This window comes from Gymnoscopelus microlampas, assembly GCF_963454915.1.
Source record: "Gymnoscopelus microlampas genome assembly, chromosome: 6".
Taxonomy (NCBI): domain Eukaryota; kingdom Metazoa; phylum Chordata; class Actinopteri; order Myctophiformes; family Myctophidae; genus Gymnoscopelus; species Gymnoscopelus microlampas.
Window position 1 is genome coordinate 3,252,320 of NC_139943.1, and position 24,647 is coordinate 3,276,966.

A 24,647-nucleotide genomic window follows, 5' to 3' on the forward strand; every position below is an offset into this window, starting at 1 on the left:
ATTGTTCATAAGTTTGCAGTGTTTCATAAGTTTGCAACACTGCATTGTTGCACTGTGTACTGTGTACAAATATTCAGTTCAGTTCAACCCAAAGATGTGGCATCTTTATTGTAACATCACAGGTTTACAGGTTTAAACCCTGTGGGTGGAATACGTTTTTGTGCAAGCCCCATCGTTTTTTTTTATTTCCATAAGAGAAAGGGAAGAAGGGGAAGAAAAAAAAACTATTTATCTACATATTTACACATAGTATATCTATGTACCTTAGGTAAGACATAACGGTGCGTGAGCATAGCAGCAGATATACTGGCCCTCATTTATCAACGCAGTGTATAAACCGGCGTATATTTTTCCATATATTCGGCCATACACCAACGTCGAAGTCACATTTATCAACGCATCCTACACAGCTGATCCTAGCGTACATCAGGTCGGAGCTTTGATAAATCTCACGTCTGAAAACGAGCGTCATTTAAATAACACGCCCTTAAATATTCTCAAAACGCCCCGATTTTACGACATGAAGACAAACCAGAATACGACCAAAGACATGAAAAGCCAATAAGAAATAGTTTCCCCCGATCGCATCGCCTCGCCTCGCCGCACACGCCCCTCTCTCTCACACACACACACACACACACGCACACGCACACGCACACACACACACACTCCGTACCGTAGCGGTACAATCTAATTGTCACGTAGGCTTGTAGCCTACATGAATGACATATTATGATACCAATTACATCGCCATGAATGGAATACGTTTGTATATTTATTTACCCATACCGAGCAGTGCGCGTTCAAGTTACACTAAAGCAGTCATGTAGTAGGCTATATTCCCCATGAGACTCGGGCGGTCTGCAGACTGCAGTGATCCCGTGCCGCCACCCACGTTATAAGAGATTGAAGCGTCAGGTTTATATCCTTAACCCAGCCAGGTTGTAGCCTATATAACTCCCTATGACATAACTCCATACCATAGGACAAGCTACTGTAAGTTTGTAGACCTCACTTTCCATGAAAAGATGGTCGGGAGTCCCGACCGCGGGACTCCCGACGCAAAAGCGCTCGTATTTGAAAATAGCAGATCTACAAGCTCACAACGCGTCGTGATGCGACGCTGGCTTGTGAGCTTGTAGATTTGCTATTTTCAATGCAGCCAGATCTACAATCTTATCTGAATGACTGTTAAAGCAGTTTGTTTAAATTACTTTATAAAATGATATATTTTCACAGTGATTATTTATTAGTGTAGATATACATTTAGGAGTGGATTATGTGTCTAGATGCCTGTCAGACAGTCAGACAATGCTGCTCCACAGGTCTAGGATGGAATAAACGGGTGCAGCCAACGTCAACAACTGGTCTCGACCAGACGTGAGATCTCAGCGTACGGTAGGATGAAGCCCACGTCAGGATATATTGATAAATGCCGAAAGGTGCGGTGATCTCGCCGTACGCCCATTATTTGGGCTGCACCGCGTTGATAAATGAGGGCCAGTGTGTCTGCTGCAGTATATATACTGTATATACATCAGTGGTTCAAAAATGTTTCATCCACGGCACACCTGAATTACATTGTTACTTTAAAGAACCTTACATTTATGTCATATTACGGTACGTAAATATGTAAATCTTTCCCCCTAAGATACAGTATGTGTCACGAGGAAAACTTTGAGAGAATAGTAGTTTTCCATTACTACTATTACTACTTTTACTTTAGCGCTATAGGTATACTCTTAGTTGCTTGTTTTAGAAGAGAATGCACTTAAAGGTAGGGTAAGTGATATTTTTGGGTTAAAACAAAAAGTATTGTGTTAAAAGGTTAAAACTATATTCTGATAGTAATCATTGCTATAGAGTGTTTGTTCAGTAACAGGAGTCTCCCCGTCTCTCCAGCTCTTTAACACATGGGGTGCCAGTTTTTTTTTAAAACAGAGTACACTGAGTGCCAGGATTTTTAACCATGTTTTAGGAGCCGAGATACAGACTTTTGAAGTCATAAGTTAACCAGGAAGTGGATTGGAGTCTAAATCTTCGGAAAATGATATCTCCTGGTGCTGTGAAGGAAAAAAAAAATAGATTTTTTTTTTTTCCAAATTTTTCTTTTCTTTCAAAAAACGTATATATACGGTTTTGGCACTCCGTGGTTGTATTCCCAAAACCGTGTACCAATGTGTTAATAAACAGAAAATACATTTTTCGGTAGGTGTCAAAATCTCAGCCAATCAGGAGAAAGTACCCATTTTTAAGCTTAATTTGTATAGTGATCCAGTTCCAATTTTGCCTGCTCATTTCTTAGTGTCATCACTTCCAATTTCACTCGTTTAATCTGTATCCTGATTGAGTTCTCTATCCTGGTTGGATAAAATTGGAATTGGAAATGAAACTGAAACTGAAACAAAAATGCATTTTCTGTTTAATAAAGAGGTGGAGAGACAGGGAGACTCCTGTTACTGAACAAACACTCTATAGCAATGAGTACTATCAGAATATAGAGCTATTTAACAATTATTGTAACCAACGCAAATCACTTACCCTACCTTTAATGCTTCTGGTGATTAGTAGTTTAGTTCCCTACCTATGTTGAATGCACTTATTGTAAGTCGCTTTGGATAAAAGCGTCTGCTAAATCAGTGGTTCTCAAACTTTTTCATGTCAAGGACCCCCTAATTGACACTTATTACCCCGCGGACCCCCATTTGAAAAGATAAGCCAGGGACCCCAATAAGAGAAGATTTTTACGGCTCTCTAGCAGTGATTCTCAACCATTTTAATTTCAAGGACCCCCAGTTTGACATGCATTAGGCTATGGACCCCCATTTAATGGCATTTCTATCCCTGGGACCCCAATTCATGGGGTCCCAGATTCCAGGTTCCAGGGGGTCCCCAGCTAAATGATGGATAGGAACCAAATGGACCCTTATGGCTCTGTAACTCTGAGAGTGTACAAATGAAACCAAATGGACCCTTATGGGTCTGTAACTCTGAGAGTGTACAAATGAAACCAAATGGACCTGTTAGGGTGGTTTCATTTGTACACTCTCAGACCCCCTGGAACCCCCTCAAGTACCCCTGGGGGTCCCTGGACCCCACTTTGAGAACCAATGTGCTAAATGGCTGTAATGTAATGTAATGTAATGTAATGTGTCTTTAACCCCGTGCAGCTCTGAAGGAGAACAGCTCAGAAGTGGTACAGCCCTTCCTGATGGGCTGTGGAACCAAGGAGCCCAAGATCACGCAGCTGTGTCTGGCTGCCATCCAGAGACTAATGTCCCACGAGGTGGTGTCTGAGGTGGGTGCTTTTTTACTGCCATCTAAACCCAGACATTCCTTTCATGGGGGGGGGGGGGGGGGGAGGGTCCCAGTTTGAGCTCACACACACAGACCCCCATTTTGATTAGAAAAGGTTTCATATCTGGGGACCCCCAATTTACACTGCACAATCCTCAGCGTTAATTTAACACAATTTACAGAGTTACAGACCCTTAAGGGTCCTCGAGAACCAGGGATCCAACCCAGTGGTTCTCAAAGTGGGGTTCGGTGACCCCCAGGGGTCTTTGGGGGAGTACCAGCAAAATTAGTTAATATAGCGTCACAATCATTTTAACCACTTTAACCATATTATTTTACAAATTATATTAAATTATTATATTTACAAATTTTTGCTTCTGGGGTCCCTGGCTGGCACAAAATGAGGGGTCCGCGGCCAAATATACTGTATATCAATTTGGGAATCCGTGAAATTAAAGAGTTTGAGAAGCACTGGTCTAAACCTAATGTATGACAGACGCAGGGTGGTGAGTGTGCTTCTATTGACCACTCATTTGGTGGCATTTATCCTGTGTGGGAAAAGTGGCCAAAAACTAAGCTTTCACGACTTAAAGGACCTGAGCAGAAAGAACATCTAAAAGGCTCTGTGTCCATTATCACTATAACAGTACCTCCAGATCTCTGAGGCCTCGTTTCAGTCTCACTCTGCTGTTTTACTAGCTTAATATATCACACACACACACACACACACACAGACTCTGGAGAAGGACTTCTACACTGCAGTGGTTATTAAACTTTTTAATTTCAAGGATCCCAGTTTGGTATGCATTATTAAGCCACAGACTCTCTCCCATAACTCTGAGAGCATCCACATGGAACCAAATGCCCCCGTAAATATCAATAATTTAGCTCAGTGTTTTCTCAATCTGGGATCTGGGCCCCCCTTGACGGGGCGCCAAAGGTCACGCGGGGGAGGGGGGGTGGGGGTCTTGAGGTATTTTGGTCTGTTTGGAGGTAGTTAGTCCGACAGTTTAAACATGTTGCACAAAATCATAACTTGCTTTTAATGATTGTCTGCCTGTGTGTTCTTCATGTGATATCAGTCCAACTCGTCATACACATGAAAGAAATTCTGACATTTTCACAAAGCTTGAAAAGCAGCTAAATCTGCCGATCTACAAGCTCGACGCGTTGTGAGCTTGTAATTTGTGCAAGACGTATACTGTATACTGTATAGCAGTGGTTCTCAAACTTTTTCATGTCAAGGACCCCCAAAATGATATGTATTTGGCCGTGGACCCCCATCTAAAAATATTTTGTTCCAGGGACCCCCAGAAGCAAAGATTTGAGTTACAAATGTTCGCTTTAAAAAACATATACTCAAAGATTTGCACACATTTTCAAGATTTTTCAAAAATAGCAGATATACAAGCTCATAGCGCGGCACTCGGTGCCGCGCTATGAGCTAGTATATCTGCTATTTTTGAATAGCCAAAGTATAAAAGGTTAAAATTATTGTGATGCTATATTTACACATTTTGCCGGGTACCCCCTGGAACCCCCTCAAGTACCCCTGGGGGTCCCCGGACCCCACTTTGAGAACCAAGGCTGTATAGGGTTTAAGTGGGCTTATCCTGTCTGACATACACAGTACACACGTGTGTTTGTTTTTGTGCATGCTTGCTTGTGTATGTGTGTGTGTGTGTGTTTGTGCGTGCATGTGTGGAGGTCCCATCTTTTGTTGTTAGATGTAAGAAGGGGGTTCTTCAGGGAAAGAAAAGTTTGTGAAACACTGATTTAGCTGGTGACCTGAACCCCACTTTGAGAACCACTTCTACAGTAGTACTTTGTGGACCTTACACAATTACCTTTAGCTTCTTGTACCTGAAGGAATGGTGACATAAACCTTCTTGATTCTTGATACTTTACTGCAGAGCAAACATAAGCCACTTTCAGACATGCTCTGTATTGTGGAGGTTTTCCAGAGTTCAAACGGAGGGGCTGTATTTATGAACGCAACATTCCGGCTCAGTGGGATCAGACATGCAACGGATTCTATGCGGGCAGGACCCTTGACTTAACCCATTCAGACGGGGAACGCATCTCTGTCATTTTAGATGTCTTTGGCTAGTCAAAAATAGCAGATCTACAAGCTCATAGCGAGTGCCATCCGAGTGCCATGCTATGAGCTTGTAGATCTGCTATTCTTTTGAAAAATCGTGAGAAATGTGTGAAAATCTTTGAATATATATATATTTTTAAAGCGAACATTTTTAACTAAAATCTTAGCTTTCTGGGGATTCTACAAATGTCTTCTAAATCCTAACAGTTTTGTTTGGAAAAAACGTATGTTGCTATAATGTCAGTCATGTCAAGGACCACCCAAAATTATATGTATTTGGCCGCGGACCCCCATCTCAAAATATTTAGTTCCAGGGACCCCCAGAAGCAACGATTTGAGTTACAAATGTTCACTTTTGAAAAAAAAAGAATTCCACAATTTGCACACATTTTCACGATTTTTCAAAAATAGCAGATCTACAAGCTCATAGCGCAGCACTATGAGCTTGTATGTCTGCTATTTTTGAATAGCCAAAGTATAAAATAATGGTTAAATTGGTAACACAGATGCGTTCACGGGTTAGGAACGCATTAGATTTGCACACATTTTCACATTTCTCCCCCAAAAAATAGCAGATCTACAAGCTCATAGCGTGGCACTCGGTGCCGCGCTATGAGCTTGTAGATCTGCTATTTTTGAATAGCATTTTTTTTAATAGCATTTTTTGAAAGTATAAAATAATGCTTATGGCTAAAATCTAAAATGACACGGATGCGTTGACCAGGAATGAATGGGTTAAGAGAGCTATGATCACAGGTGTGACTCTAGCCAGGCTATTTAAAGGGCTCAAAAATGGCCCTCACCTCATCACACATGCAGCCACTTTCTCATATGAACACTGGAAAACGTCCGGGGAATCAGGTCAGGACATTGTCCGGGGCTGGGGCTGGCCGTTCACACACGTAGCATGCAACAGGAGAATGTCTGTTTCAAAATGTGTGCAAATCTTTGAATAGATATATATTGAATATACACAAAGTCATTAAAAATGTGTTGACTTTGTTGACCTAACGGAACCTGACTCTGTTCTGAGTCATCTCATATGTTTTGAGATGGGGGTCCACGTCCAAAGAATACATATCATTTGGGTGGTCCTTGACATGGAAAAGTTGGAGCACCACTGATATACTGTAGCAATTAGGATTTAGAAAACATTTTTAGACATGTATTTGGCCGCGGACCCCCCCCCCCCCCCCCCCCATCTCAAAATAGCAGATCTACAAGCTCATTGCGCAATGAGCTTGTAGATCTGCTATTTCTGAAGAGCCAAAGAAATCTAAAATGACACCCTCTTTGACGGGGGTCTGGGTAGTAGTAGTAGACGCACACATTAGCTACTCCCACGTAAATCTAACAGCCACACAGCCACACAGCCAGAGGGAGATGTGAGGATCAAATGCAATATTTTTTTCTGAGAACATTGGTTTCTATATACAGCCAAGTGCACACGCAGAGGGAAGCGGCTACCGCAGTAGTAAAGAGACGTTTATGTTCCATCGGTGAATATTTCCAACTCCAACGCTAATACAAAGCAGAATGATTAACCCATTAAGACCTGGAACTGTGTCATTTTTAGATTTGAGCTAAAAAGCATTATTTTACACTTTGGGCTATTCAAAAATAGCAGATCTACAAGCTCATAGCGCGGCACCGAGTGCCGCGCTACGAGCTTGTAGATCTGCTATTTTTGAAAAATCGTGAAAATGTGTGCAAATCCTTGAATATATATATTTTTTAAAGCGAACATTTTTAACTAAAATCTTTGCTTCTGGGGGGTCCCTGGAACAAAATATTTTGATGGGGGTCCGCGGCCAAATACATATAATTTTGGGGGTCCTTCACATGAAAAAGATTGAGCACCACTGATACAGAAACATACGTTTTTTCAGAAAACTGTTGAGATTTAGGAGACATGTAGAATCGGCTTCAGGTCTCAATGGGTTAAACTGGTTTTAGGTTCTCTCTCAAACACCTTCAGGAGGAGGGGAGGGGCTCCACACGTCGACAATAGAAGCGCCATCAACACGTCCACACGCTGAATGTAAATTATGTGTGTGTGTGTGTGTGTGTGTGTGTGTGTGTGTGTGTGTGTGTGTGTGTGTGTGTGTGTGTGTGTGTGTGTTCCAGGCGGCAGCAGGGAACATCATCAACATGCTGTGGCAGCTGATGGAGAACGGCCTGGAGGAACTGAAGCTGCTGCAGACCGTCCTGGTTCTGCTGACCACCAACACTGTGGTCCATGACGAAGTCCTGTCCAAGGTCCTCACAACACTACAACACCACAAACACACTAAAGCCTAATCGATGCATACTAAACCAGAACAGGCTAAATGAGTTGGGTTCGGGGGCGAGGGACTGAAGCAGCTGTACTCTACAGCCAGCAGATGGTTAAATTAATACCTGGATATGACGGAGGTATATGGGCCTATGGGGGCTTCGCCCTTTCTTGCGATTTGGTTGTGTGTATGAATGGTCACTAGAGAGAGGTTTCAGAGGTGTCTCTACCTCCTGGAAGTTGGTTCGTGTCTCTTCCAAGAAACTACTGCTGCCTTTCCCTGGATTAAAGCTGGGCTGAATGAATGCAGAAGCAATACGGAACGTCTGGCCAAACGTCTGACTAGTCACAGTAGTGGAACTAGTTTGTGTTGTCACAACATCTCTGAAGCACCGAACACCCGACATTAGTTCTGATCCCGGCCACGCCCCAACCTCTGAATGACGTCATAGTGTAGCTTTGGACCAGCCAAACAAACAAACAAACCAACACACACATCACGTCCATGATGAAGTCCTCCTCACCACACTAACACTGCTGACTCGAGCATTACATCATTCCTCCATCTGCTGTCTCTTTCCCTTCTGTGTTAACTGAATGACTGCCAGAATTATTTCAGATTTTTTGCTGTTGTCTGCCAGAGATTTTTCATTGAAATTAAAAAAGTACTCAGGAGCCGAGATACAGAATTTTTAAGTTTTGAGTTAACAAGGAAGTGGATGGGAGTCTAAATCTTCGAAAAATCATATCTCCTTGGTCTTTGAGTCAAATTGAAAAAATAAATAAAATAAATATTCAATTTTTTGAATTTTTCAATAGAACGCATTTATGCGTGATTGGCGGCCAAGTGTGCTAATTAATAGATCGCATTTATGCGTGATTGGCAGGAATTGTGTTAATGGAGGGCGGTGATGGTTAACTCCCACGCTGGTGACACAGAGTCCTTAATGGTTTCATTCATCTAGTTAAGAAGTCGTTTAACCACATTAACACGTGTCCCTTTGTTCGGGCACATTTTCAAACATTTTCAAACATTGTCACATAAAATAAAATAGAGAAAATAGACGATCCAAAAGCTCACAACGCATTGTGATGCAACGCCTTCTGATCGGCTATTTTTGCTATTCGCCATACGATGAAATCTAATAAGCATAGCTACTTGGTGGGAGGGAAAAAAGACTGTGGTCCTGGTCACCAGGAAAGGAGAAAAGAACCACTTTATTACAGTACACTATAGCTTACCTCTGTCATAATATTTCTTTCATTATATAGTATGCAACCTTTTCCTAAAGTCTAGGGGAAGTTTTCTGTGTAGGAGGTACAGTATGTCTAGTTAGTGTGCTCACTAGGGCATCCACAGTCATGTTGTTTCCACTATTTATTATACATTATATACAGTACGCTTCTAAAAACTTTGGACCGGTCCAGCGTACTGTACTTTCACCTAGAGAAGCAAACTTTAAATTGTTTTGCTTCTTTGGCAAATGCGGAGGCTTTCTAAAAACTTTGTGAAATGTATTTAACTTTTTAAAAACGAACAGCGAGCCAACCCTGTTTCTTCAGGAACAGTAACAGTCTTGAAAGAAGTTAGAATTATGGAAAATTCTGCCAATTTTCAAAGTGACTTTTTTTTATCAGTTTGGTCATATGTAACAGATTTGTGACTCTACTCGAATGGACAAAATAATAATTTGTCAGGTTGATTTGATAGATTTCAGTCATGATGTAGCGATTAATTGCCATACAAATAATTGCGATTAATGATTGAATTGGGTTTTTGGCATTGAACATTGGAACCTATAAATCCATGCCAATGCCATGTCTGTTGGCCTCTGTTGGCGGTACCAATAATCAAAATAAATAATGTACAAAACATAGCTTCACATCTTCAAGCTCAAAGCGCGTTGCTTCGCGTTTCCAGCTTGTAGATCTGCTACTTTTGTGTGATGCTGTAGTATGATCAATAATTGTACATGAGTATAATAACCCCTGGCTGTCTCTCCGTCCATCAGGCCATCGTGCTGTGTTTCCGCCTGCACTTCACCAAGGACAACATCACCAACAACACAGCGGCCGCCACGGTCCGGCAGGTTGTCACCGTGGTGTTTGAGAGGATGGTGGCCGAGGACGAGCGCTTCAAAGGTCAGACATTATGTCAACAATGTGTCATTTATGTATTGTGTTATTTTATTGCAATTACACGGTGACAAGCCTTAACGGGTCAATTACAGGTCTCTAGTTGGAGTGTTAGGTCCATAACAACCCAGCTCAGTGATTGGTCTCAGTTCCATGCAGGTGCTAATGATAACCGCCTCATAATAACCGCTGTCTGAGGTGAGATTCACATTATATTGTGAGACAAAATGGTGGATTATGTGGTGTCACTGATGTGGGAGTATCAGTAATATTCCACAGAATTACGTAACTAGATTTTCAGGCCTTTTATGCTGACTTCAAATCCAGTCTTAGTGCGCTGATGATCAGTGCAATGGTCACTGAGTTATTATTGCCATTTGAAGTCTTAGATGCTGCTGTAACAGTGCTGTAGTGCATGTCTGTGTAATTTATTTTGGTGTGGCTATTGTCATGGCAGAGCCCTGTGTTTTATGCCAAGTTTGGTGTGGATCGGCGCAACGGTACGCCTCACAAGTCTGGCTGCACCGTCCACCTACTCTCTAGGCAATTTTAATATAGGATGAACAGCCACGGCAACACCTTGGTATTGGAAGGACCCCGGTTTGCCCCCCGGCGAAGTCGAAGTGCCCCCGAGCAAGGCGATTAACCCTTAACTGCTCCCCGGCAGTGGTGGAAAAAGTACTCAAATTCTTTACTTAAGTAAAAGTACCAATACTGCAATATAAAAATACTCTGTTACAAGTAAAAGTCCAGAATTAAAAATTTACTTGAGTAAAAGTACAAAAGTATTGGCATCAAAATGTACTTAAAGTACCAAAAGTAAAAGTACTAAATATTTGAAAATAGCAGATCTACAAGCTCACAACGCGTCGCGATGCGACGCGTTGTGAGCTTGTAGATCTGCTATTTTCAAATAGCCTTGGTATAACATAGGGCTAAAGTGGTTAATGTATGTTTTTATAATATAATAATTTATATCTGCATAGTAACTAGTAACTAAAGTGTTGAAATAATTGTAGTGGAGTAAAAGTACAATATTTGCCTCTGAGATGTAGTGGAGTAGAAGTAAAAGTATTGGAAATTGGAAATACTCAAGTAAAGTACAAATACCTCAAAATTGTACTTAAGTACAGTACTTAAGTAAATGTACTTAGTTACTTTCCACCACTGCTCCCCGGGCGCTGTATTAATGGCACCCACTGCTGCTGTTAGGTTGGGTTAAATGCAGAGGACACATACTATGTGATACATGTACAGTGACAAAAACAACCCAGAGGAGAGGGGACTAAATTAGTTTTATTAATTATTGTATCTAACCGTGGCAGTAACCAAATCTATCCAAATTAAGGAGAATCACATTGACTAGACAAGGGCACACAGACACATAATAAATTGGCAATGAGTCCACTACTGCCAGCTGTACGGACCAGTGTTAATTTTGACAGCAAATTTTGATTTAGATTTACATTTTTATTTAAATTTTGAATAACACCATTTAGTTTTAGTCCTATTTTAGTCTTCTGAAAATTGTTTAGTCTTAAGGCGGTTACACACCGGCGAATATGCGAATATATGCAAAATACGGACTCGTTCCGAATAATTAAAATACGCTTTTTCGCTTCGCTTTTTCGCTCCATGTAAGCTTGCATTGACTTTAGAAGGTTTTAAAAAATAACATATTATTCGCATGAAAAAAATCGCCCCGGTGTGTAAGGACCTGCAGTCTAGTCTTAGTCGACTAAATATCAAAACCTTAGTCTTTTAGTCTTAGTCGACAAAATTAACACTGGTACGGGCTCCACAGCTGTGTGTCAAAACCATGAACACATCAACTGTGTGTGTGATGATGAATGATTCACATTTGCCCTGGCTGCCCTCAAACTAGAGTGCATAGAGTTAAATGAACACAGGGGATTGTGTTGTGTATTAGATTCACACGGCCATGCTTGCTTTGGGCTGCGTGGTGTGGTGTGCTGTGGTGACAAACCAACGTCAAACAATCAACACTAGGACTCCTGGGAAAGTAGACAGTAGTAAGTACACAGATGAACAGGACTTGCTTACCTTACAACAGGACACAGCAGAACTCTGTCTAGTCTAAAGTGGAGAGAGAGTGGGTAAAGCAGGGCTTACCAAACTCTTACCAACCGCCGCCGACCCAAAAGAAAAATGTGTCTACCCGCGACACCAAAGTTTAAAACTGAAATTAGTTTTAAAAATGTAACTTTTTTAAAAAACCCATTAAGACCTGAAGCCAATTCTACAAATGTCTTCTAAATCCCAACAGTTTTCTAAAAAGCGTATGTTTGTGGTTCTCAAACTTTTTACATAATTGTCAAGGACCCCCAAAATGATATGTATTTGGCCGCGGACCCCCCATCTCAAAATATTTTGTTCCAGGGACCCCCTCAGAAGCAAAGATTGGAGTTAAAAATGTTCGCTTTAAAATAATATATACATTCAAAGATGTGCACACATTTTCACTATTTTTCAAAAATAGCAGATCTACAAGCTCGTAGCGCGGCACCGAGTGCCACGCTACGAACTTGTAGATCTGCTATTTTTGAATTGCCAAAGTGTAAAATAATGCTTTTTAGCTCAAATCAAAAAATGACACAGATGCGTTCCAGGTCTTAATAGGTTAAGTGAATGGGATTTTGAATGGGAAACAAAACACTTATGTGATCCAGAGGTTGTGGTTTTGAGGTCAGGTCTTCGGTACCACTATTTCAGCGGTTCTCAAAGTGATGTCCGAGGACTCCCAGGGGTGCCTGTGGGGGTTCCAGGGGGTCCCCAGCTAAACGATTGAGAGTTAATAGGTAACCAAATGGACCCTCGTAGATCTGCAACTCAGAGAGTGTACCGAGTGGAACTGCCGGGTCCTTGAATTTATAATAAAGTTTGAGAACCACAGGTTTGATTGATTGATTGAATATTTTATTAGGCAAAAAAAATGTAAAACAACACATTTACATTTAAAATACTTTGTCTAACAGGTCCGTTCATAAAAGTCCTTGCGGACTTGTTTCCAATGAGGGCCTTGGTATTCAATTCATAGACATATATAGTGGCATCACAGTTCGAATATCATTACACAAAGAAAATAAAAATAAGCAGCAAGAATATATATATATCTATATATCTATATATATATCTATACACATATATATATATATATATATATATACATACATATATACATACATATAATACTATGTACAACAAAAGAAAATAAAAAAATAAAAAAGGGGGGGGGGGGATATGTACAAGAACAGGGGGGGGGGGGTCGGCTATCTAATAGGAAAATGGTACTACCTCCTCTTTTGGCCTCCTGAAAGGTGATTTTTTAAGGCTCTTTTAAATGAGCCCAGCGAACTGCATTTTTTGAGGGATGGGGTTAGCCCATTCCAATCCTGGGTGGCAGTGCTGTAGAAGGAGAATTTGCCCATGTTTGTTTTATGGGTGGGTGGTACCAAATTGTTGTTGACGCTCCCTCTGGTATTGTGACTGTGGGTGTCACTAACCTTTTGGAGGTATTTACTCAGATATGCGGGAATAGGGGGCATATCGGGCAAATTTTCGTTTACAATTTTGAAGGCCAGTCCCATTTTTAGTTGTTTAACCCTGTCTTCCACCCTGAGCCAGCCTAGGCTGGCAAAATGGGCGGGAGAAAGGTGGGTCATGGGCCCCAATCCGAGGAGTAGCCGAATCAGTTTGTTTTGGGAGGTTTGAAGCTTAGTCTTCAGTGACACTGAGGTGTTGGAGTACCAGGAGGTGCTAGCATAGTCAAAATGTGGTTGAATCAGGGCCCCTGAGAGGGTCCTGAGGGCCTGTGGGTTGACAAAAGAGGAAACTCTGCCCATAAATTTGGTTCTCTGGTTTACTATTTTGACCACCTTTGTCCCCATGCTTTCACCCGACAGGTATTTGTCGAGAATACAACCCAAATAGGTAATCTCTTCTTTGCTAGCGATAATTGTGTCATCGACTTTGACCTTGAAATCATTTACCTCCATCTGTCTGAGGGAATGTTTGGTCCCAAAGAGAATGGATTCAGTTTTCCCAAGGTGTAGTGACAGTTTGTTATCGGTAAGCCAAGTACGGATTTGGGGTCTTCAACAGGGGGTCCGGGACCCCTAGGGGGGTCCTCAGAGTTACTACAGGATGTCCGCCAAATCTTAGTTTGGTATGATTTTTTTTTTCACCTTAACCATTTGAAACCTTGCATCCCTTTTCTGAGGAGAACTTTAGACAAAAATCGCCGATCTACAAGCTCACAACGCCTCGCGCTGCGAGGCGTTGTGAGCTTGTAGATCTGCTATTTTTGGCAAAGAGGTATAGGTGTAGAGGGAAAAAAGAGCAGTAAACGTAGACAAAAAAAAGTTGAATCTAAAACCCAATTCCATACAATATAGAGGGGGTCCCTGCTTCATCTCTCTCTGAGCTAGGCGGTCCTTGGGCTGAAAACGTTGAAGACCCCTGGTCTAGTGTAAAGAAGATGACCCTTGTGGAGAGGTCCCTTCAGAGTCCTCTAGACACTCGGTGCTCGTGGGACATCATTGAGTCCATACAGACATATTTCATGTTATTATTCACCGACCTCAGCGTTTTATGGCAAATACGTCGAGTGAATTTCCTGCAAGGAAGCGAGGGAGTCAGCAAACCCCATGACAGCTGAGTTCACAAAGAGTCAAGTTCAGTTCCAGTTTCATGATACACGGAGGCCCGGCCACAATCCCAAAATAGAGACCATCTGTACGTACAAATCGTGCCAAAAGTTCAAAGTCCGTCAGCGTTTCGTAGGAAACGTCGTTGTCTTTCAGCCAGCAGCTTTTCCTGTCGATCCGTTCTGTTGTCTATAGCAGTGGTTCTCAAACTTTTTCGTGCCAAGGACCCCCAAATTGACACTTATTAGCCCGCGGACCCCCATTTGAAAAGATAAGCCAGGGACCCCCATAAGAGAAGATTTTTACGGCTCTCTAGCAGTGATTTCAACCATTTTAATTTCAAGGACCCCCAGTTTGACATGCATTAGGGCTACAGACCCCCATTTAATGGCATTTCTATCACTTGGACCGCAATTTATATTGTAAAATCTATGTCAATTTAACTCTGAGAGTGTACAAATGGAACCAAATGGACCCGTTAGGGTCCATTTGATTCATAAGGGTCCATTTGGTGCCTAATCTATCATTTAGCTGGGGACCCCCTGGAACTCCCTCAAGTACCCCTGGGGGTCCCCGGACCCCACTTTGAGAACCAATGGTCTATAGGAACTTTCTCTCCCGGAGTTGAGTTTTGTCCCTTGCTTGCAGCAGACATGAAGGAGAGAAAAGTTCCCTCTTTAACCCATTAAGACCGGGAACCATTATTTTATACCTTGGCTATTCAAAAATAGCAGATCCACAAGCTCATAGCGCGGCACCGAGTGCCGCGCTATGAGCTTGTGGATCTGTTATTCTGTTATTTTTGAAAAATCGTGAAAATATGTGCAAATCTTTGAATATATATATATTTTTAAAGCGAACATTTATAACTCAAATCTTTGCTTCTGGGGGGGTCCCTGGAACAACATATTTTGAGATTGGGGGTCCGCGACCAAAATACATATCGTTTTGGGGGTCCTTGACATGAAAAGGTTTGAGAACCACTGATGTAGCAACAAATGTTTTTCTGGAAAATTAAGACATCTGTTGAGACATTTGACTGTTACAAATGTTTGCTTTAAAAAATAGATATTCAAAGATTTGCACACATTTTCACGATTTAAAAGAAAATAGCAGATCTACAAGCTCATAGCGTGGCACTCGGTGCCGCGCTATGAGCTTGTAGATCTGCTATTTTTGAATAGCCAAAGTATAGAATAATATTTATTGCTCAAATCTAAAATGACACACAGATGCATTCCCGGTCTTAAAGGGTTAAGTTAACTAAAGCAGCTTATGCTTTTATGCATAATATTATACATAATGAGGCTCTGTGCCTGCTTACATTAATTAGTCCATGTGCCCGTCAGAATGGAGGCGCGGTCAGGTTGGGAATGACAAACCAATCAAAAGCTTGCCTGCTTCCAAAGTTATTATAGTTTTGTAAATGTTTTTGTTTTGTTAAATAGCTCTACATTGTGATAGTAATCATTGCTATAGACTAGTCTAGATTGTTTCTTCAGTAACATGGGTCTCTCCAGCTCTTTAGTAAACAGAAAATTAACATTAAAATAATAATCGCAAAAGGCGGTGAATCAGACAATACAGTGAGGACATGGATAACAACACAGAGATTTAAAAATCAGATGCAAATAAACAGTGTTACATGAAACAGGTACAGTCACTATGTAGTGTGAGAGCAATGAATGAACACATGTTTGGGTTGGCCTTTTTTTGTTGTTGTTGTGGATTAAAGTTCTCAGTCACTACGACTGATTTCAGTCATTTGGATTTGCATACAATGCAGCATGACTTCTATGGAAACACACCGAAGATAGCCGATCTACAAGCTTTAATAGCCGTTCTACAAGACACGTTGTGAGCTTGTAAATCTGCTATTTTCGGTTGTTTGTTATTTTAAGGTTGAAGAGTATTTTAAGTGGTCATACTAGCGATAGACTAGATTTTGCCTAAGTCATTATTATCTGCCTTGGAAGGTGCAGACGCGCCTATGTGATTCATTTTCAATGAGAGGCGGGCGATTTATTTGGGACGCGTGGAGAAGTTGAGGGGCGGTGAGGCGAGCGGGCGTGGTCCCGTGAAATTCTCGCGCTCGTTTTTACACGTGCGCGCGCGCGGTCTGCAAGAGATGGATTGTGGTGAGCTTTTGTTTTCCCCGCACCGCGCAGGAGGACAAAACAACGAATGATCGCGGCGCGATTCCCGCTCCCCGTCTGTTAAGACCTTTACTCTACTCTACTAACACGGCTGATTCACCCTGCATCATTGCCTATGTCCTCAGCCTATCAGAATGCTTGTTACATGCAAACATCTTTTCAGCCTAAGTACAAAAGTTGACCTAAAATGACTTCAGTCAGATGATGAGTTTGGAATGTAACAACAAGCATTAACTTTTCAGTCGTGAGCTTTTATTTGACTTTAATCCAGGGGTCTTCAACGTTTTTCAGGCCAAGGACCCCCTAGTAGCTAGAGTACTAGGTATATTAGGTACTAATAGCTGAGAGAGGGATGAAGCAGGGACCCCTTCTACATATTGTATAAAACTGTGTTGCAGATTAAACTTTTTCATAGATTTCTTAGATGGATGGATTAATGTTATGCGTTTCAGATAGTTAACCTTTAAACCCTGTACTTGGTCTGCTCTTTTTCCCTCTACACAGGCTCTCTGAAAATAGCAGATCTACAAGCTCACAACGCCTCGCGCTGCGAGGCGTTGTGAGCTTGTAGATCTGCTATTTTCCCCCACCACAAAAGGATTTGTCTGGACCCCCCCTGTCGTAACTCCTAAGGACCCCCTGTTGAAGAGCTCTGCTTTAATCCATACTCTCTCTCCCCCTCTCTCCCCCAGGCATAGCAGAGCAGCCCCCTCCTGTCCAGGGCAACACCAACAGGAGGTCTGTCAGCACCCTGAGGCCCAGCGCCAAGGACGCCTACATGCTCTTCCAGGTATGGCCACCAGGGGGACACGGCTCTCCGTGCCGCTTTGATGTGTGCTCTCTCTCTCTCTCTCTCTCTCTCTCTCTCTCTCTCTCTCTCTCTCTCTCTCTCTCTCTCTCTCTCACATCTTCTGAGTGTGTGTATGTATCCTGCTGTCACATTGATGAACCAAGGACTGTCGTTTCAATGTGATTATTCCAGCATTTTGCAGACGCTCTTTATCCAGAGCCAATTACAAAGTGGATATTATGAGAGGCAGGAAACCACACGGACAAGAGTATAGAGAACATATCGTTGCTGTCAGGCAGAAACCTCCTGTCTGTGTTAAATCAACGCCCTACTTAATAATCCCACACACAATTATCACAAGTAGTTTTGAGCTTGTCGAATCCTGAAAAGTTTTGGACGTATGAGGTTTCCACCCGAACAGAAACGATATATTCACACCAGCTCAGTGGCCTCGTGGTTAGAGTGTCTGCCCTGAGATAGGCTCCTATGCACTGCAGCCATATAGACCCCTTAACAGACCACGTCACAGTGGTTGCAAGCGTCATAGAGCGTCGCAGTTCCCGCCCACTTCCTGGTGCCGGAAGTAAATACTCAATGCATTTTTCCCATTGACTTTTCCAAAAATATTTATATCAATCAATTTAAGCCTAGAATCAAGCTATCCAGGATAGCGGTGAATCATGACCATAAAACCTTTGATTCTGTGAAAAAAACCTTTTTTGAAAACGGCAAAACAAAGGGTATTTATTAAATATAGTATATCATATCATTAAATATAAAATAAAATCACAGAAAAAAAGGTTTTATGGTCATGATTCACCGCTATCCTGGATAGCTTGATTCTAGGCTTAAATTGATTGATATAAATATTTTTGGAAAAGTCAATGGGAAAAATGCATCGAGTATTTACTTCCGGCACCAGGAAGTGGCGGAACTGCGATGCTCTATACTGGTTGAAACCCATTCTGTCAGGTCTCGCTAGGGCGCACAGCACCAGCCAACACAAGAGGGGGTCAGGGTGCGCTGACCCCAAAACAACAGGTTGAGAATTGATTGCGTGAAACCTGTGCGTCCAGTCTCAATGTTGGTAAACAAATAATTGGTCTATAGGAAAGAAATTGAGCTTGTATATCTGCTATTTTTGAATAGCCAAAGAAACCTAAAGTGACACGGATGCGTTCCAGGTCTAAATGGGTTAACAGGTGTTATGCTAATGAAGGCTCTGTTCCATTCTGGTCAAACAGAGTCAGGGTGCTGATATTGTTGCATGTTGACTCACTGGAAACACTCTGCTACACCAGTGGGTCTCAAAGTGTGGTCCAGGGACCCTCATGGCCCCTTACGGGTGTGTGTAACTCTGAGAGTGAGCCTGTCTGATTTCTGTCAGGTTGTGTTCCCACATTATTATTGACTGACACGCATCACTCAAACTAATTGAATGACTGACAACAGGAAGTGATGCCCGGTATTCATGCAAGGCCTCATGGGACACTGGAAACTGGTGGATATACTGTGTGAAATCAATCAATGACATTTTCCCTGTGTGTGTGTGTGTGTGTGTGTGTGTGTGTGTGTGTGTGTGTGTGTGTGTGTGTGTGTGTGTGTGTGTGTGTGTGTGTGTGTGTGTGTGTGTGTGTGTGTGTGTGTGTGTGTGTGTGTGTGTGTGTGTGTGTGTGTGTGTGTGTGTGTGTGTGTGTGTGTGCAGGACCTGTGTCAGCTGGTGAACGCAGACGCCCCCTACTGGCTGGTGGGGATGACAGAGATGACCAGGACGTTTGGACTGGAGCTGCTGGAGTCTGTCCTCAATGACTTTCCTCAAGTCTTCCTACAGGTACATGTCCTCAAGTCTTCCTACAGGTACATGTCCTCAAGTCTTCCTACAGGTACATGTCCTCAAGTCTTCCTACAGGTACATGTCCTCAAGTCTTCCTACAGGTACATGTCCACGCCGTCTCATCTCCATGTTCTAACTGTTTGTGTTTTTTTTCGTAAATTAAAGGCAGGGTAAGTGATTTACTTTGGTTAAAATAAGTGTTAAATAGCTCTATATTCTGATGGTAATCATTGCTATAGAGTGTTTGTTCAGTAACAGGAGTCTCCATGTCTCTCCAGCTCTTTATTTAAAACATTAAGACCTGGAACGCATCTGTGTCACTTTAGATTTCTTTGGCTATTCAAATCTTGAAAAAAAATGTTTTAGATTTTTTTTTCAAAAAACATACTATATTGTGATAGTAATCATTGCTACAGAGCGTTTGTTGGGTCACAGGGGTCTCTCCAGCTCTTTACTAAACACAATATATACATTTTCAGGTAGGTGACAACATTTAAGCCAATCAGGAGAGAGCACTGAAAATGCATTTTCTTTTTAATAAAGAGCTGGAGAGACATGGGAGACTCCTTTAACTGAACAAACACTCTATAGCAATGATTACTATCACAATATAGAGCTATTTAACACTTATTTTAACCAAAGTAAATCACTTACCCTACCTTTTAAGTACATTACTTGAGTACATGTACTTAGTTACTTTACACCACTGCGTTACTGTCTCGCAAAAACCTTGAATCTCCATATTTCATGTTTTCATATTTCTCTCCGTCTGTCTCTCTCCCCCTGTCTCTCTCTCTCTCTCTCTCTCTCTCTCTCTCTCTCTCTCTCTCTCTCTCTCTCTCTCTCTCACAGCACCAGGAGTTCAGTTTCCTGCTGAAGGAGCGTGTGTGTCCTCTGGTCATCAAGCTGTTCTCTCCCAACATTAAGTTCCGTCAGGGCTGTGGCAGCGCGGCCTCGCCCGCCCCCGTGGAGAAGCCCTACTTCCCCATCTGCATGAGGCTGCTGCGTGTGGTCTCTGTGCTCATCAAGCACTTCTACACCTTACTGGTAAACATTACAGTCACTTCTACACCTTACTGGTAAACATTACAGTCACTTCTACACCTTACTGGTAAACATTACAGTCACTTCTACACCTTACTGGTAAACATTACAGTCACTTCTACACCTTACTGGTAAACATTACAGTCACTTCTACACCTTACTGGTAAACATTACAGTCACTTCTACACCTTACTGGTAAACGTTACAGTCACTTCTACACCTTACTGGTAAACATTACAGTCACTTCTACACCTTACTGGTAAACATTACAGTCACTTCTACACCTTACTGGTAAACATTACAGTCACTTCTACACCTTACTGGTAAACATTACAGTCACTTCTACACCTTACTGGTAAACATTAGAGTCACTTCTACACCTTACTGGTAAACATTACAGTCACTTCTACACCTTACTGGTAAACATTACAGTCACTTCTACACCTTACTGGTAAACATTACAGTCACTTCTACACCTTACTGGTAAACATTACAGTCACTTCTACACCTTACTGGTAAACATTACAGTCACTTCTACACCTTACTGGTAAACATTACAGTCACTTCTACACCTTACTGGTAAACATTAGAGTCACTTCTACACCTTACTGGTAAACATTACAGTCACTTCTACACCTTACTGGTAAACATTACAGTCACTTCTACACCTTACTGGTAAACATTACAGTCACTTCTACACCTTACTGGTAAACATTACAGTCACTTCTACACCTTACTGGTAAACATTACAGTCACTTCTACACCTTACTGGTAAACATTACAGTCACTTCTACACCTTACTGGTAAACATTACAGTCACTTCTACACCTTACTGGTAAACATTACAGTCACTTCTACACCTTACTGGTAAACATTACAGTCACTTCTACACCTTACTGGTAAACATTACAGTCACTTCTACACCTTACTGGTAAACATTACAGTCACTTCTACACCTTACTGGTAAACATTACAGTCACTTCTACACCTTACTGGTAAACATTACAGTCACTTCTACACCTTACTGGTAAACATTACAGTCACAATCATGCTTTATTGTCACATTTACAGGTTTACAGGTGGGTTAGGGTCAGTGGTGGAAAAAAGTATTCAGATATTTTACTTAAGTAAAAGTATCAATACTGCAATGTAGAAATACTCTGTTACGAGTAAAAGTCCAGAATTTAACATTTACTTGAGTAAGAGTACAAAAGTATTGGCATCAAAATTTACTTAAAGTACCAAAAGTAAAAGTACTAAAATGTTTGAAAATAGCCGATAGCCTGATGCGACGCGTTGTGAGCTTGTAGATCGGCTATTTTCAAATAGCCTATGTATAAAATAGGGCTAAAGTGGTTAATGTATGTTTTTTTTATGTAATTGTACCATTTTATCATGAGCATTAGAGAGGACCAATTATATGAAGATAGGTTGAAAATGGGTGAAGTCGTCCTTTAAGTGTATATCGTTGCTGTCGGGCAGAAACTTCTTATCTCCATATTCTAACTTTTTGTGTTTTTTTCATAAATTAACGCCCTGCTTGATCATACTACAGCGTCACACAAAAACATAAAAAAGTAGCAGATCTACAAGCTCAAAACAAGCTGTGAGCTTGTAGATCTGCGATTTCTGATACTTTTGAATTTGAATCCTGAATAATAGTAACAGTTTTGGAGGTTTCCACTCCACAGTGACGGTAACGTGTGATTCCCTGTGTGTGTCTTGTAGGTGACAGAATGTGAGATCTTCCTGTCTCTGCTGGTGAAGTTCCTGGATGGAGAAAAGCCTCAGTGGTTGAGAGCTGTGGCCGTGGAGTCTGTGCACAGACTGTGTGTGCAGCCACACCTGCTACGGTAAAAAAAAAACATGAAAAGGCTAAGACTATGGAATAAAACAGACTATCAATAAAAACAGTGGAATGGCGAGACAGTTGGGGGTTGTGCAGTTAACTGGGGAAAGCAGTCTTGAAGGCCAACGGGTGCTTCCTCCCACGTCTCAGTAGCCACCGCTTCTTTCGCTCTTTACATTAGAAGAGTTGGGAACGGTGGGCGTTGTCACATTGTAATACAGCCCACATACCCATATCTCAGCGCCGGCCTCAGTGGCTTGCCTCGTTAATCACTAGACTCTCAACCCACACCTCCAAGGTTCAACTCCCGCTGATGGCACTACTTTTTCCAACAACCGCAGACTACTTTTTTTTGTCCGATAAAGCAGTGGTTCTCAAACTTTTTCATGTCAAGGACCCCCAAATGGACACCTATTAGCCCACGGACCCCCATTTGAAAATATAAGCCAGGGACCCCCATAAGAGAAGATTTCTACGGCTCTCTAGCAGTGATTCTCAACCATTTTAATATCAAGGACCCCCAGTTTGACATGCATCAGGGCTACAGACCCCCATTTAATGGCATTTCTATCTCTGGGACCCCAATTCATATTGTAAAATCAATGTTAACTTAACTCTGAGAGTGTACAAATGGAACCAAATGGACCCGTTAGGGTCCATTTGGTTCCATTTGTACACTCTCAGAGTTACAGACCCATAAGGGTCCATTTGGTTCCTATCCATCATTTTGCTGGGGACCCCCTGGAACCCCCTCAAGTACCCCTGGGGGTCCCCGGACCCCACATTGAGAACCAATGCGATAAAGTATAGCTTTGGACCACGACGGAGGGACGCAGTCTCAAGCGAACATGCCAGGAGAAGCAAGCGAGTTGCCGTGCTGAACGTTGCGACGTTCGCTTGAGCCTACTCTCAGCCCCGTCCGAGTTATGTACCGAAAGGCACAGAGTAGTAAATTACCCCCCCCCAGGCAATGCCAGCGCCGCGCATTATTTTCCTACTACCACTATACTTCTAATGCTACTTTCCTACTAGTACTGCATGACTACTGAGACGCGGGAGGAAACACACGGTCGCGTATTGAAGAGGTGGGTTTTGAGAACCGGTTTTGAAGTTTCGGAGGGTGTGGGCTTCTCTGAGAGTATTGGAGAGTGCATTTCACAGGGTTGGGGCAGCAAAAGCAGAAGCCCTATCGCCCCCCCGGGTACGGTACTTGGTCTTGGGGACCTCAAGGAGGTTGTCGTCACCAGACCTGAGGGCGCGGGAGGGGACATGACGTTTGAGCAGTGGAGGAAAAAGTACTCAAATGTTTTACTTAAGTAAAAGTATCAAGTAAAAGTCCGCAATTCAAAATTTACTTGAGTAAAAGTACAAAAGTATTGGTATCAAAATGTACTCAAAGTAGCAAAAGTAAAAGTACAAAAATGTTTGAAGATAGCAGATCTACAAGCTCACAACGCGTCGCGATGCGACGCGTTGTGAGCTTGTAGATCGGCTATCTTCAAATAGAAGGTGGATGAACCTCCTCAAACCACCTCAAACTTGCCAATTCATGGTCAAGTAAAATGTAATGATGGTGACAGCCCTAGTGTGTGTCTCAGACCTCTGCAATGGAAGACATGTGAGCAAATAAAGCCATGTGTCTGTGCTCTCTCTCTCTCATGTGTCTGTGCTCTCTCTCTCTCTCCTGTGTCTGTTCTCTCTCTCTCTCTCTCTCTACTGTGTCTGTGCTCTCTCTCTCATGTGTCTGTGCTCTCTCTCTCTCTCATATGTTTCTGTGCTCTCTCTCTCTCTCTCTCTCTCTCTGGTCAGGTCTTTCTGTCAGTCGTATGACATGAAGCCTCACTCCACCAAGGTGTTCAGAGACATCGTCAACGCTCTGGGATCCTTCATCCAGTCCCTCTTCATCATCCCCAACGCTGGCAACCCTGCTGCCACCAACGCACCCACTGGTGAGTTCATACACACAGTTAGGGTTGTCCGATATTGGCTTTTTTACCGATAACCGATATACCGATATTGTCCAACTCTTAATTACCGATACCGATATCAACCGATACCGATATATGCGGGGATTATTGTGATTAGGGTAAGCTCAAATTTCATATCACACACACCATATACAGTAAGAACTCCTGTAACTTATTTATAAAGCAAAAAAAAAAAAAAAAAAAAATTTTTTTTTTCAAAAACCGATACCGATATTTTCCCGATATCAATTTTTATGCTAATATCGGCCGATAATATCGGGAGGCCGATAAAATCGGACATCCCTACATACAGTAGCACGCACACGCACACACTCATTTTCAACAAAAACATTTAGAGTACAGTAGGCCTGTCCCCAACTAAGGATTTAGTTGAATCATGCAAAAAATGATTTATTTAACATATACTTGCTTGGTTTCTCCCAATAGATCATGATATATATCCTATATTTGGCAAACTATTAGTTAATTATTATAACAAATGAGGCCAATCTCTCAGTCGAATAATGAAAA

The 24,647-nt window shown here is 42.0% G+C and overlaps 1 protein-coding gene across 2 annotated transcripts in view; it reads left to right on the forward strand.

Annotated features, from left to right (window-relative positions):
* mon2 (MON2 homolog, regulator of endosome-to-Golgi trafficking) overlaps positions 1-24,647 on the forward strand; it is a 148,562-nt gene that overhangs the window by 38,587 nt on the left and 85,328 nt on the right. For both annotated transcript variants that reach the window (XM_084060094.1, XM_084060095.1), the window contains exons 3-10: positions 3,171-3,298; positions 7,526-7,657; positions 9,686-9,815; positions 17,325-17,422; positions 19,128-19,253; positions 20,109-20,303; positions 22,029-22,153; positions 23,959-24,098. In XM_084060094.1, the coding sequence (XP_083916220.1) occupies positions 3,171-3,298; positions 7,526-7,657; positions 9,686-9,815; positions 17,325-17,422; positions 19,128-19,253; positions 20,109-20,303; positions 22,029-22,153; positions 23,959-24,098 (1,074 nt within the window). The remainder of the gene's footprint in view (positions 1-3,170; positions 3,299-7,525; positions 7,658-9,685; positions 9,816-17,324; positions 17,423-19,127; positions 19,254-20,108; positions 20,304-22,028; positions 22,154-23,958; positions 24,099-24,647) is intronic.